At 45.1% G+C, this 13,500-nt stretch overlaps 1 protein-coding gene across 1 annotated transcript in view; it reads right to left on the bottom strand.

Annotated features, from left to right (window-relative positions):
- The window catches only part of LOC126267894 (puratrophin-1-like), a 1,105,633-nt gene that overhangs the window by 542,634 nt on the left and 549,499 nt on the right, over positions 1 to 13,500 (bottom strand). Inside the window, exon 5 of the mRNA XM_049973204.1 lies at positions 7,272 to 7,389. Coding sequence (XP_049829161.1) covers positions 7,272 to 7,389 — 118 coding nt within the window. The remainder of the gene's footprint in view (positions 1 to 7,271; positions 7,390 to 13,500) is intronic.

Raw genomic sequence — 13,500 nt, 5'->3', positions numbered from 1 at the left:
GGAATGTTTCCTGAAAGTTTGGGCGTACCTTTTTGTAACATCCTGTATAAAGCCGCGCTTGGCATCTGGTCGTCAGTCTTGTGACTCACTCTGAGGATGTCCGGACGATACGCGGCCGAAATATCAGTGGAGGAAATTTTATTTGCGCGGTTGCATGCCCGAAATTTAATGGACTATCATCATCATCATCAGAGAATAACCTACGAACAGCGACGCCAGAAGAGCTTACAACGGGCGCATACGGTCGGAGCACCGTTATCTGCACGCTATCGACTGCACACAAACTGCGCCTTTGTGACCGTTTTAAATTTCATATCGGACAGGCGTCACTCGCAGGCGCGTGTCGTGTCGGTGACGGCCGTGTTTGGGTAGGTGCGCTGACTCACGTCGCGCGGCAACCGGAGGTGCGCCGTGCTGTGCTGTGTTGTGCTGCGCGCGCCTGAACCAACACTGCGGCTCCCGGCCGCCAGCGGCAGGCGATTGTTCGCCGAGCGCCTCCCTCGTCTCGAGTGTCCGCCGAAACCGCGCGCGCACGTGCTCCGTGTTTACCACGAAATCTCATTCCGCCCGGGGGCTGGCGCTCCCACGACATCCGAAGCGGCCCATTATCCTAAGTGTGTGCCCTCCGACGATACGGCCCTAATTTCATCAAGAGAGACTGCTTCACATCTGCCTACATCTATTCCCCGGGAGACACCTACAGTGTGTGGTGGATACCACTATCTCCTCCTATTCGCGAAGGCCTCCGTATCAGCTGTAATCTCCCTGATTTTCTCGTCGCTGTCCTTTCGTGAGACGTCTGTCAGAAGAAGCAATACGGTGGCTGATGCGCCTTCGAAAGAAGGCCTACGCTCTTGGAATTTTAACAACAACATCTCTCCGTGATGCACATCTAGTCTCTTGTGCAACGTCTGGACATTGGACATTTGTGGTAAGATCTTATGGGCCCAAACCGCTGAGGTCATCGGTCCCTAAGCTTCCACACTACTTAATCCAACTTAAATTAACTTACGCTACGGACAAAACACACACACACACATGCGCAAGGGAGAACTGGAACCTCCGACGGGAGGAGCCGCGCGAACCGTAGCAGCACGCCACAAACCTCGCGGCTACCCAGCGCGGCGCAACGTCTGGAGTTAGTTCATATGACCATAAGCGCTGCCGTGATTTTCATGGTTACCCAGAGCTTGTTTGAATTGATCAGTCCGATTATTAGTGACGCACTGTTACTAATAGACTACTGGCCATTAAAATTGCTGGATCACGAAGATGACGTGCTATAGACGCGAAATTTAACCGACACGAAGAAGATGCCGTGATATGCAAATGATTAACTTTTCAGAGCATTCACACAAGGTTGGCGCCGTTGGCGACACCTACAACGTGCTGACACGAGGAAAGTTTCCAATCGATTTCTCATACACAAAAAGCAGTTCACTGGCGTTGTCTGGTGAAACATTGTTGTGATGCCTCATGTAAGGAGGAGAAATGCGTACCATCACGTTTCCGACTTCGTTAATGGTCGAATTGTAGCCTATCGCGATTGCGGTTTATCGTATCGCGACATTGCTGCTCGCGTTGGTCGAGATCCAGTGACAGTTAGTAGAATATGGAATCTGTGGGTTCAGGAAGGTAGTACGGAACGCCGTACCGGATCCCAACGGCCTCGTTTCACTAGCAGTCGAGATGACAGGCATCTTATCCGCATGGCTGTAACGGATCGTGCAGCCACGTCTCGATCCCCGAGACAACAGATGGGGACGTTTGCAAGACAACAACCATCTTCACGAACAGTTCGACGACGTCTGCAGCAGCATGGACCATCAACTAGGAGACCATGGCTGCGGTTACCCTTGACGCTGCATTGTAAACGGTGTACTCAACGACGAACCTGGGTGCACGAATGGCAAAACGTCATTTTTTCGGATGAATCCAGGTACTGTTTACAGCATCATGATGGTCGCATCCGTGTTTGGCGACATCGCGGTAAACATTGGAAGCGTGTATTCGTCGTCGCCATGCTGGCGTACCACCCGGCGTGATGGTATGGGGTGCCACTGGTTACACGTCTCGGTCACCTCTTGTTGGCATTGACGACAGTTTGAACAGTGGACGTTACACTTCAGATGTGACACGACCAGTGGCTCTACCCTTCATTCGATCCCTGCGAAACCCTAAATTTCAGCAGGATAATGCACGACCGCATGTTGCAGGTCTTGTACGGGTCTGTCTGGATACAGAAAATGTTCGCCTACTGTCCTAGCCAGCACATTCTCCAGATCTCTCACCAATTGAAAACGTCTGCTCAATGGTGGCCGAGCAACTGGCTTGTCATTATACGCCAGTCACTACTCTTGATGAACTGTGGTATCGTATTGAAGTTGCACGGGCAGATGTACCTGTACACGCCATCCAAGCTCTGTTTGACTCAATGCCTAAGCGTATCAAGGCCGTTGTTACGGCCAGATGTGGTTGTTCTGGGTGCTGATTTCTCGCACCCAAATTGGGTGAAAATGTAATCACATGTCAGTTCTAGCATAATATATTTATCCAATGAATACCCGTTTATCATCTGCATTTCTCCTTGGTGTAGCTATTTTAATTTAATTAATTTATTCGTCGCCGTAATAGCTTTCTGAGAAGCAGTAGGAACACGATTCGGATAAGAACAAAAGAAAGGCGACTTTTGTGGTAGGACCATGCGCCGTAACATTTGCTTACGATGTGCACAAAGAGAAAAAAAGAAACACACGTTACAGAAGGGAAACAACCTCTGTCGCACAAGAGCACAAACAAGAGTCACTGGACGTCAAGTCAGATTGCTAAGAACCAAGCTTTCTCTTCTTGAAGAAACTGTCATGCATCCCTCTGGTGCAGCAAAATAATATGCATGACGTATGCCTCTCAGTCTATTAGTCTGCCCCGATGTACATCAGTGAAGCAAAATCTTACGGTTGACAGAGCCAGGTGGCACACTGAAGTCGCATTCTGGAGGACGACGGTTCAGACACGCGTCCGGCATCCAGATTGAGGTTTTCCGTGATTTCCCTAAATCGCTTCAAGCAAATGCCAGGATGCTTTCTGTGAAAGGGCACGGCCGACTTCCTTGCCCATACTTCCCTAACCCGATGCGCCCATGACCTCGGTGTTTGGTCCCCGTCCGTAAATCAACCAACCAATCAATCAATCAATCTTAAGGATGCTCGCGAATAGTGTCTCGGGTCAGTCTTGGCACTCAAAACTTCTGAATTTCATTTTGTGGCTGCGACTTCCATATTGCCTGTGGTTTCTTTCAAATATACAATGATGCAAATAGGATTCTGCCTTGACCGATCACAATTTTCTTCTTTAACGTCCAGACACCAATTTTCTTCTTTAACATCCAGACACGTTTCGGTGAAGCTTCTCCTTCGTAAGTGGATTCGTATTCGACAGAAAGTAAAATTAAGCCAATGACGGCGGTGAAAATTCACCTGAACATGTATCGGTGTTAAAAGACAAAACTGTCTGCTGCTCAAGCCAGAACTCTAATTCCACAACTGAGGTATATCCTGGAAGAAGGATCCATAGGTCTACGTACCATTTCTCGGGAGATTGTTTAAGATTAATTAGTGTGCTGTGTAGATAAGGGTTTCGTTTCTACTGACTGAAGTTAAAATAAAGAAGTCTAACAGAATAGCAGAAATTTATAGAAAAATGAATCAGCACTAGCCCTAGTTTGTGTAGAACTGGGAACTTTCTGGGACAGAGGGTGTACTTCGTTCTCCATCACAAGTTTATATTACCTAATTTTTTCCTTCAGGATATGAACGATGAGGAAATGCCTATCTCCAAGCTCCAATAAAAAGGGTGAGTGCCGCCGATTATCTATGATATTCACCGATCATATCGGTCATCTGAACAGATAATCTAAATAACATTTAGAAATTATTTAGTTTTTCTACAGTATCTGTACAACTCTGCTTTGACGCGACGAAAACCTGAAGAATATAGGTTGTTTGTCTTCCCTTAGAAGAATCTGGTAACCCACAGGGACAGGTAGCATCTAGAATGAAGAAATGTCAATTAAAAGTAGGCACAGCTCAGTTCTTTGTTTCGATACAGAGTAAATTTTCTTTCTGCAGCGGATTGGATTAGATTGTTTGGGGGAGGAGACCAGACAGCGAGGTCATAGGTTTCATCGGATTAGGGAAGGACTGGGAAGGAAGCCGGCCGTGCGCTTTCAAAGGAACCATCCTGGCATTTTCCTGAAGCGATTTAGGGAAACCACGGAAAACCTAGATGAGGACGGCCGGACGCGGGATTGAATCGTCGTCCTCCCGAATGCAAGTCCAGTGTGCTAGCCACTGCGCCACCTCTCTGCAGCGGAGTGTGGAGTGATCTGAAACATCCGATACTGTATACCGGACTGTAACTCGATCATGGAACCCTTTCCTTTCGCGGGTAAGCACTCTGCCAACAAAGAACGACTCACGACCCGCCCTCGCTTCGTTTCTTCCTCCAGCACCTTCTTTCCTACCTTTCAAAGTTCGTTTTCACTCGCTACTGGAATGTCAATATTATATTGTACGTATTTGTTTTGATGTGGTACAGTGTTCGCTTTTCCTGCCAGACTGGTGGAGCCTACGGCGGGGCGTTCGCGCGTGTGCCCGGACACGGCTGGGAGGCGGTTCCAGGCCAGGCGACATTCCTGCCTGATGGTCCGGAGCCCCTTCCCGCCTACCCGCCGGGCGCCGGTCACCGCCCACCGACCGCCGCCCCTCTGACAACCAGGCACCTTCTGCACCCCGACCTCGTTCTGGCAGTCGCATCCGCTATTAATGGCACTATTTTCGGGAGGAGAGATGCAAATCCTATGTGATGTCACAAATATCCCTCTGTTTCCACTATCTCAGATGCACAATTTCTTTGGTGGTTACTAGTTTCAGCCTAACTACACCACCTTCAGATGTGAACTAAAACACAACAAAACAAATTAAAGACTACGTATCTGATTTACATAAGCTGGCAATGAATAACAAATATTAGGGCGATAATTACAGAGTTTACCTCAGTAACTGACCCTACAACCGTTCATATTCACATTTTTGGCAGAGTAAACTCTGCTAAGCATGCTGTAAAAGAATATACGTATCTCGAATTGGAGTTGAAGGGGGATGGGGTGGGGGAAGTGCAAGAACGATCGGATGAAGAGGAACGATGACACGCGCACGGTAGATACGTAGCTTTCACTTACGAACTTCCAGCATGCCGGAGCAGCTTGGGCCAGCAACCTCTTTTAGTCAGTAGACCGAAAAAACAGTCCAGGATGCCAGTTTTTACTTTTTATTCATTCCATGAATGGTTTCGGGCGGAGACCCATATTCAAACCATTATAAAATCGTAAATGGCATTTCCGAAGATGTCAAAACAGTGCAGTAAACATTTACAGTTATCTGTATGCACTGTAAATGTTTAGTGCACAGTTTTGACGTCTTCAGTAATGCCATTTACGACTTTATGATTATTTTAAAATGGGTCAATGCCAGAAACTAGTCATGGAATGAATAAAAAGTAAAAAATTGCAACCTGGATTGGTTTTTCGTTCTGCCGATAACTTTTACTGTTAACCTTTCCTTCCGTTTCCCCCAGCAGTTCGCCAGTCGTTGCTGTAGGCTTTAAAGAACTGAAAAAGCTTCTACAATAGATTTCTTAAGCTGCAGTTAGTTTTTCATTTTTAGTTATCACTGTTTTTCTTAGTTAGATTAGCTTTTAGTCACAGTAAAGAGAATGTCAACAGGTGAAACGCATAAAGGGGCTATATCAATTTAAGTCCCTGACTTCGGCAATTTTCTAGTTTCTATCTGTGCTTTTCAATTGAAATCTTACAAGAATACCCTCTTACAGGCTTTTTTTCAGCGCAGAGCAGATACTAGCTGATGGCAGTTAGGTACAGTGTGACAACGGTTAGCACAACATTGTGCAGATTTTTCCTACGTGAACTCGTTTACGATGTAGATTGTAGACTTGAGCATCCGAAGTGATTTATCAGAAAAGTAATGGAAAACAAGAGAAAACTCATTCCTTGTTTATGCGGGGAGTGTTTGTCAAAGAAATGGAGTAAACGAAGTGTGAAAATGTACAGCAGAGTGCCGTAAATAAACAGACGTATGAAGAGACACTGACATTGAGCCCATGTAGAACACTAAAATGGAGAAAGCAAGCGGCGAAGTATTTGGCACTGACTGTTCATCGAGTAACATGTAAGAGTCTACAGTAGGACAGTGAAACGGCTACTTTAGGGTAACAGGTAGGAAGGCTACGTCGGAAATAGACATTGAGCATTAAAATAACATACCGAACAGATCAGGGTATCTATAATCATAGTAATTACTTATAATTCCATTCAAATTGTTATAAAACGGTGGCACAATATCTCGCAACACACAGAGTTACCATGATCAGACGTGCTGGTTTTATGAATTGCCAACATATGTTAGAAAGTATCTTAGCTAACCAAAGTCGTGCATACTATTCATAAATACAACTTTCTCGAAAACTGGCATTGTCAAATAGTGAAAGTGTCAAAAACCCGTTACTTCTTGCAATAACATAAAAAAGCTAACAGTCACTGATCATACTGCAGTTTGTTAAGAGCAAGTAGCACCGTTGCCGGTTTTGAACCGACAAATTCAACTTCAGACATCTATTGACGTTTAAAATTATTTGTAACCTAGGCGCTGTACATGTGACGCTGACTGTTCTCGTTGTGTCGAAAACTACTTTGTTAGAGAGTTGTTTTCATGTTAGGTCCAATTACAGTAAATTCGTCTTCTTACATTTTGACGTGGTGTAAGGTACCATAACCCCAAGGAACTCGCGCGACCTCAAAAATTAGTTAAAGCCACATGTAAAGCACAAGCTACACACAGTTTCAAACGTGACCTTCTTCCCAGTAAAGGGAACTGGTTGCTGTTCTTACCTTATTTTTGGACTTGGCCTACAGTTATAACACTGACTAGTAATGACAAGCTCCACATCTGTAAGTGTGAAGTCTTATGGGGCTTAACTGCTAAGGTCATCAGTCCCTAAGCTTACACACTACTTAACCTAAATTATCCTAAGGACAAACACACACACGGAAGCCCGAGGGAGGACTCGAACCTCGGGATCAGCAGCACAGTCCATGACTGCAGCGCTTTAGACCGCTCGGCACAAGCTCCACAAATCGAACCAGATTAGTTAGAAGAACCTAATAAAGTGACGCGCAGGCCACGTGCGGTACTCACGTGGGAATGGAGGCGTAGTAGAGCAACAGCGTCGCCACCTGGTGGCGGTCCAGCGACGCCCTGGCGACGCTCTGCGAGTCGATCATGATCAGCGGACGGCCTTTGACGTCATGCGTTCCTGCAAACAACGTAAACACCAGTCAGGCCCCCTGCGTAAAAATGTGTACTTACGAGCTCTTCACCACCGCTCCTTTTCCTCAGTCGAGGCATTTGTTTAAAAGATTCCAAGTTTTTTTTACAGGCGTTATTATTTGCTACAGGAATAGCCCGCTACGAACTTCAAGGAGCTTTAGTTCTTAAGACTAGGCGATTTTATGTCATTCAGCCAATATTCTGTGGAGAGACGGTTTGTGGTGTCCAGCCTTCCTCTGAGGTGTTTCACCGTCACTAGAGTAGAATACGTCACGATAATTTGAAATAGGCTAGATCAAGATAGGAGATCAGTTTTTGCCTTTTTTATTTCATGTTTATCCTTACAGGGCGGATAACACAATCGGACAAATATTCACTTGTACTGTGAGTTCCTCGGCTGATGTCCGGAGGTATCTCTGTGGCATCAGAGTGTCAGTGATGACATCGGTGGCCTATTGTGACGATAGATACGAGGCACGTGGAGAATCAAGATATACTGATTAAACATGGTAATGAGGCAGGATTCGGTAATGACTGGCTACTGCTAGTTTAATGGTAGTATTTTCCCACAGTTAGGGGGAAAAGGTATATTCACTGGCGAAAGTCAGCGTACAGTCGGCATCCACTGAGGCAGACTCATGGCAGTGAAGATCGTGGCGGTGCAGCGTCTTCTCATCCCTCCTGTTTGGCGGCAGACTCTCTCAGCCCGGACGGACACACACGCCCGTGCAGCAGCACGACTGCCCGTCTGGCGCTGACACGACTCATACCCTCAACTCGCCACCTGATGGCGTCGCCCACTTCTCGGCACTGGACTGTAGCGCCGCGTCGGTATCGGCTGTTGCTTAGATTGCAGTAATTCCTAATTCCCAAAAGCACAACTCATACTACATCGCTACTCGAATTTTTTTGTAATATTTGGTGATACTCCAATTAGATAAGCAATCGCTTTCGCTATCACACGAAACACGTTTCTTATTGCATAGCCACCTTACTGTGAATTTCTATCGTGAAAGGTTAAAATACGCAACACTTCTGTGGCTTATCCCCGCCCCCTTCCACCTTCGATGGATCATTCCAGCGAAGAAAGCTAGGTACTCTTGAGAGTCACAATACACATATTTCACAATATAATAATTAAAACAAAAAATCGGACAATTCAATTGCGAGTACGACCAACACCGACTCAAAGGAAGGCCTCGGCGCTTGTTGGTGACGTCACGTGAGCTAGGCACCACGAACGCCAGGTCTGTTGCAGGCATACTCATAATGGCGGTGTCTCCCTCTCTGACACAGGAAAACGTGAACTATTGGCGGTAGTTGACCAACACACATTGTTCTGAGAGATTTCTGCAATCAATTAATTGTGCAGTTCATTACACTTCTTAACAAATAATGTCCTCCTGAACTTAAATTTCCACCTGTTTTATGGATTGACATACAAAAACAACTTCATGGTCCAGTAGCAACAGAATTCGTGCTTCTTTACCTTATTTGTAAATCTGAGGAAGTTACGTTTGTACTGGGTTGCTTTTACAAGAAACTGTGAACATATTGGTGCTCTTCTTTAGGTATCTTGGTTGACTATGGGGTGAGGAGCAATGAATGTTAATGAAATATCTTTCGATTGTACACGTTGCGGGAGGGGATGGGGGACAGAAGAAGAGGCAAAAGAGATATCCGTGTTTCATCAAATAATTTTTTTTTATCTTATAAAGTTTCTGCTTTCAGTTGCAAGAGAGGAACATTTATCTTTCCTAATGTGTATGTTTAAAAAAAATTTAAGCTCAGCAGTATTTCCGATATATGAAGCTATTTCGTTTCCTGTTTAGAATCCTTTCGTTGAAAACGACTGTAATCTAATGACTGGCAACAGTTGGACATTTACACATGTAAATTAGTTCACATTTCCAGTGACGATGTCAAACGAAAATAAATAAATAAATAAAAGAAACGAGTTAATTGTAAGGATGTTGGGGTAAGTTTCGATAACAAAATGGATCAAGTAAATATAGTTACTTGAATGTAAAATTTGAGTAGCTTGCAATGGGGCAAAGCATCTTCTCATACTGATCTACCTTTGTTTCGACAGGATTCAGTAATACAGAACTATGATCTTCATTTGTAGCTTTACGATAGTAAGAAAATCTTTCATCTAAATAAAACTGCAGAATCCAAAACCATAACAATCATTTTGTCCAAAAATAAGAAATTTATAGTGATAAGCACGCCCAGGCGTTTCTGCCTGCAGCAGACCTGGCGTTCGCCGTGCCTAGCTGACGTGACGTCACCAACAAGCGCCGAGTCCTTCCTTTGAGTCGATGTTGGTACGACGCGCTTTGGCGGTTCCGTAAAAAGTTAATAAACAAGCAAACACCGTCGGAACAGGCCTTGAAGGCCCAATGGTACTGACCGGCCGCCGTGTCATCCTCAGCCCTTAGTCTTCACCAGATACGGATACGGAGGGGTATGTGGTCAGCAAACCGCTCTCTCGGCAGTTATCAGCTTTCGTGAAAGGTGCCAGCACTTCTCAGACAAGTAGCTCCTCAATTGGCGTCACAAGGGCTGCTTGTAGCCCGCTTGCCAACAGTAATTATGTATGTAGATGACAATAACTTCGTGTAGGTCAGCGGCCTCGTGAAATTCTTTTTATTGGACGCCACTTCGGCGACTTGCGTGTCCCTAAGCAGTTTTACAAATGGGGAAAGAAGACGTGCAGTTCAACATGATATACGAACCACGTCTTGCTTCTGGTTACTCCTCTCATGAGGAGTGAAGACTAGTTTAAAATGAAAAATGAAAAATCCGTGATTCGACCCAAATTCGATCCCGCGATCTTTCGGTTTCCAGACATTGGGTTTACCGCTACGCCCCCAAATTCAGTATATACAGGTAGTTCATTTATAGTTTTTGATCAGTGAGTTTGCGATTATCGAAATACGTGACATACATTGCTGTATCTTTTGACAGCGTTACACCGTGTAAACTACATCACTGGATAGCAGCACCAAGAGTATAATGAGTACTGAGTCCATATGGACACATCAGAAAAAAACTACACCAATTCAGAATTATTTTTTTTTTTTTTTGAAATCATGTTTAATGTGTTTCCAGAAGAATTTACGAGTCAAAAACAACATTTCAAACATTTTTTGTAATCAAGCATAAAATTTCAGCTTCAAGGGGTTAATAATGGAAATTCAAAAGGGTGAAAATTTACAATAATAAAAGTAAAGTTCACAAAGGAGCCATCTGGTAGGTAAACGTGAATGTGATGTTACGAGACACCACAGACCTGAGTGTGAAATATTGTCATAGACAGAAAAAACTTAACTTCACAGTTAAGTTCAAAATGGTTCAAATGGCTCTGAGCACTATGGGACTTAACTTTTGTGGTCATCAGTGCCCTAGAACTTAGAACTACTTAAACCTAACTGACCTAAGGACATCACACACATCCATGCCCGAGGCAGGATTCGAACCTGCGGCCGTAGCGGTCACGCGGTTCCAGACTGAAGCGCCTTTAACCGCACGGCCACACCGGCCGGCCACAGTTAAGTCCCCATCTAATTGATCTCATATATCGCCCACTGCCTACCTTAACGTGAAATACAACACTACATCAGTAATCTACTGCACACGTGTATCTCTTAAAGGAGGTATTATGGGCATCGTTCTTGCATTTGTGTGGAATAAGGCACTCGCCTCTTTGTCTCTGCAATGAATTACAAATTCCTCCAAACATTCATGGCAAATAGAAGCACTAGAAATCGATGGTATATAAACCGTATCGCGAAGAAGTGTAAAACAGTGCAGTATTTATAATAATGAGCAAACGGAGCGCTTTATCCGATGTCCAACAGGGGATGATCAATGGCTTTCGGGCCAAGGATTCCCGAAACAGCTAAGTTCATAAGCCATTCGCACGCCGTGGTTAAAGTATACCGTACCTGGAAAAATGGCGCCTCAGATTCAACAGATGTATAATTTCTCTTCGAGTGACGAAAACTTAAATAACTGAAACCGGCGAAAAATGAAGTTACATATATGCAGCTGATGGCTAAAAAATGCTTTCCTTTAAATAAATTTGAACAATGGGCTACATGGTGTCTACCACAGATCACTCTAATCACCATTTACAGCTCCAAATATATTATTTCTGAAGATACAGACTTGTCGCTTAACGTGGTAAAAAAAAAAAAAAAATTTCAAAATGTCACGATACTCGCCACACTCGTTCATTACTTACGCTCTCCCTTACTAAGGAGCTTCAGAGCCGAGAGTAACTGCCTCATCTTCTTTACTGTACGTTTCTACTAGGCTGTTCGAGGAACCTCAGATTTCTAATTGGCGGTGGGCATTCAAAATAACACAGTGATTTGCAATCTAGCAAAAACGTCGCTTTCAAAATAACGTGCAATTTCGGAACAAATCACAGGGCGGGCACCTCTCCAGAATAACGACGTGTTCGAGGACAGGGCCGGAGAAACCGGCGGGACACGCACCAGTGCGTACGTCGCCTCTCTTAGCCTCTCCCTGCGGCCTGGAAGCGCGCGCGGTCGCAGCCGATCGGGAAAGGCGGCCACAAGGAAGGCGCAGCACCGCACCGCACCGCACGGTGCCGACGACGACCCGCTTCCCACGGCCGACCTTGCATCGGCAGGGACTATGCCCGGGGTCACCACCTGTCACGCTGCCGGCTAGTCCTGTCGCCGCCTTCTGTCAGCCCTTCGTCGCTCCAGCGCCGTCACCGCCTGCGCTCTTCTCCACCAGCCGCGCACAGCCGTTCTGCGGGTAGCATACCTCGCAGCCGTCGCGGCTCGATAGAGCGGCAAAACGTCGTCTCTTTGCAACGTTTAAGGACGACGATTTGCTCAGCGCTACAGTCTACAGAATTGCGCTCTCTTGTGGGCTGCGAACGAGTTTGTTAGCAGTGGACGTACTGTGTTGTAACTTAGGCAGCGCTCGTACCGTGTCGGTGCTTTAGGTAATCTGATTAACTAAGTAAAATTCCTTTCAATGAACATTCATCGATGTGTTTTCTAGACTGAATACGTCGCTAAATTTCTGTTATTAAATCTAATACTAAATTGGTATTATGCAATTACTCGTGATACACAGCCGTGGACACGTGCACGTACTGATTCCTATGCACTGACGTGCTTCATCGCACGAAATCTTATAGTAGTATTACTGTACTTCTCCGAAAAGATTGACTGGATTCCATGTGGATTTTGTTAATTCTTTTGCTACCTTCAATATCAAGTTCAGTAAACAGACTTAAATTTGTAACTAATGTATTTAGCAGCTTTTTCTAGGACTCCTAGCAGCAGCCGTTTCTCAGTGGTAATGGTGTTTCATTAAAGGCTAGAATATTCTTGGCGTCCAACCTTGGGTATCTGTGCTTGCTGGACGTTGCTGGTCCTTCGCACGGGATGCAGCTCTCCCGACCCCTGGACGAAATCAGCGACGCTAGACGCTCAGCTACAGTTAGTACTTGGCACTGAGGTAATGTGCAGTTTATCTCGCGATTATTTCATAAATGCTTCTCACAGTCACACAACACTGAGAGAATAATGAAATAAATGTAATAAAAGAATCACAGCTGTGACCCGAGGTGCTACAAAGTGGCGCTTCCAGTGCGAAGACCTCTACTGTACATTTATAGAGCGACGGAGTGGTTAAACATTATCATTTTTTAAGGTTGAGAATGTCTGAACAAGTGTTCACCAGCGTGTTTTTAGGAAATATCCAAAGCATTCACTAATGACAGCACATTTACGGACATAGTCAACTGAACGGGCTACTCAGGATACGCACGTTCGTCAAAGCGTTTGTAGTGTGAGCTGCGTGTGAGGTCCTGCAATATCCTGGTGGACTACGCACAGCTGAACCCTAACAGGGCTCATCCACAAAGCAAAAACATTAGCAAAAGCCTCCACTGTTGAGGCCGTCTGCCTCTGAAACTAGTTAAAAATGCACTCCGTGCACAATTAAATGCCCTCTTGCTTTTAAGAAGAAGTCGAAGCAATCTCTTATTTCGTCATGATAATGTTGCACCAGGAAATTAACGTATGTGACCAGTTTTCCCTCTGTC

The sequence above is a fragment of the Schistocerca gregaria genome, chromosome 4 (genome assembly GCF_023897955.1).
Source record: "Schistocerca gregaria isolate iqSchGreg1 chromosome 4, iqSchGreg1.2, whole genome shotgun sequence".
NCBI lineage: Eukaryota > Metazoa > Arthropoda > Insecta > Orthoptera > Acrididae > Schistocerca > Schistocerca gregaria.
This window is presented reverse-complemented; position numbering and strand designations above follow the sequence as displayed.